At 33.8% G+C, this 1,778-nt stretch overlaps 1 protein-coding gene across 1 annotated transcript; it reads right to left on the bottom strand.

Annotated features, from left to right (window-relative positions):
• Positions 1-158: 158 nt before the first annotated feature.
• Positions 159-821, bottom strand: LOC108685909. The gene has a single exon (XM_018190927.1). It carries the CDS (start codon positions 819-821, stop codon positions 159-161), a length of 663 nt encoding a protein of 220 aa, XP_018046416.1.
• Positions 822-1,778: the final 957 nt, after the last annotated feature.

Below are 1,778 nucleotides of genomic sequence, written 5' to 3'. Positions count from 1 at the left end.
ATATATATGTATATATATATATATATATACATACACCTACATATATTCTATTTATGCAGTACATTACTTAATTATTGGCATAATTTAATTTCTTATATCTCTACTTTTGACAATCAGACAGTGCATACGCAATATTTAAATACGTTCAAAGTTCATACTTACTTCAAGATATGCATGTGTAATTGTATTATCTTAGCTAATCTGTCGTACATGATATCGTTGACGTTCTCTCGACTCTTGACTAAGCGGTTTATCCAGAACACGAGCACCTGCAGCTGTCCACATGCATGAATTGCGAGGAGAGTTGCCAGGTTACACGCAGCCACTGTGATGTTGTGGGCAATAAAGCCAGCAAATAACAGAATGGAATAAAAAATCTTATTAACTGAACTATGAAGAGCATCGACAATCACTCTGGACACTGGGAACATCAGCTTGCGATAAATGAAATTAGTATCTTCCTCTTTGATCTTCGCGCAAATCAGTGGCACCGCCACATAATAGAACGTGACGCCGCCGTATATGAGGACGCTGCAGATGATCACCAGCCGACGGCCAAAGTTTGCGTTCTTCAACATGATTCTTCTTTCATCCATGTATCTCACATTTCTCCAATCACTTTTAATATAATCGATACAATTACGAATGTCATTTTCGCGCAAAAGTAAAGCGCAGTATTTCAATATGGTCACGAAGAAGAATGTAAGAATGTTACCGAGCTCCAATTGATTGTAGAAATTCTTGATTTCTAGGACATGCCACTGGGAATTAGAAGTAAAACCAGCAATATGTAGCAAATTACATTCAGCTATACTACACATTTCAATCGAGGAATGCATCAGCTACCACGTGTCGATTATTTTCATGATTCAGACATTTAGTTGCAAATTGATTCGAAATCATTCTTATAATTTTGCTTGTTTGATCTGGACCGTTGCGAACAAAATATTGAGATAGATCTCCATTATCGCAGTAGCAAATGATATGTACTGACAAAGACTTCAAGCTCGACATGATTTGCGCTTGCGTCACTTTATATATTCATGGAAGAAAAAAGAGATCTACGCAGAGATTTTCTAAGCGAGTAGCGAAAAACTTTGCGTGATTATCTGAGAAGAGTACGTGATGCTTCAAGAATCGTTCTATTTCTGAATGCGTGATTTGGTCTTTGCAATATGTGGCAGAAAGAAAAACATATTCCGTAGAAAAAGAGTGAAACTGTTTTGTTCGGACTATACGGACTATACGGACTCTACGAAATACAAAATTCTCTTTCTCTCTCTCTCTCTCTCTCTCTCTCTCTCTCTCTCTCTCTCTCTCTCTCTTCAACCAGAAATGAAATTTACCTTACAGAAAAGTTTATTTCTATTTCTGTTAAATTACGTTGATCTAAAGCAATATTTTGATTGGCTCATCGGTTAAAGTTTATGCCTTACGGTTACTGTTACAAAATTTTGTTTACACTAATCCTAAACAATGTTTAAATATTATTCTGTATACCGTTATATATTATAAACGTACATATACAATTTATATATTTTATTAATAATTTTATTAATAAATGAAACTTAAGTTATATTTTATATTTATGAAAAAAGAGATATCAGATTTCGGATAATAAAAATCTGAATATTATATACGAAATTGAACGGAGAGACTATTTTTGAGATTTCGTAAAAGATTACATAAATTCGCATAGTGTGACAAGTTTTTACGTATATTATATGATGTATTCACTCAAATACAAAGCAAATACTGTCATCAGCAAGTTTAAATGT

The sequence above is a fragment of the Atta colombica genome, unplaced genomic scaffold, assembly GCF_001594045.1.
Source record: "Atta colombica isolate Treedump-2 unplaced genomic scaffold, Acol1.0 scaffold162, whole genome shotgun sequence".
NCBI lineage: Eukaryota > Metazoa > Arthropoda > Insecta > Hymenoptera > Formicidae > Atta > Atta colombica.
Note: the sequence above shows the minus strand (reverse complement) of the source record. Positions and strands in the feature narration are given on the sequence as shown.

Coding starts and splice junctions, on each gene's coding strand:
- LOC108685909 (XM_018190927.1), bottom strand. CDS start 821: ATGTGTAGTATAGCTGAATGTAATTTGCTACATATTGCTGGTTTTACT.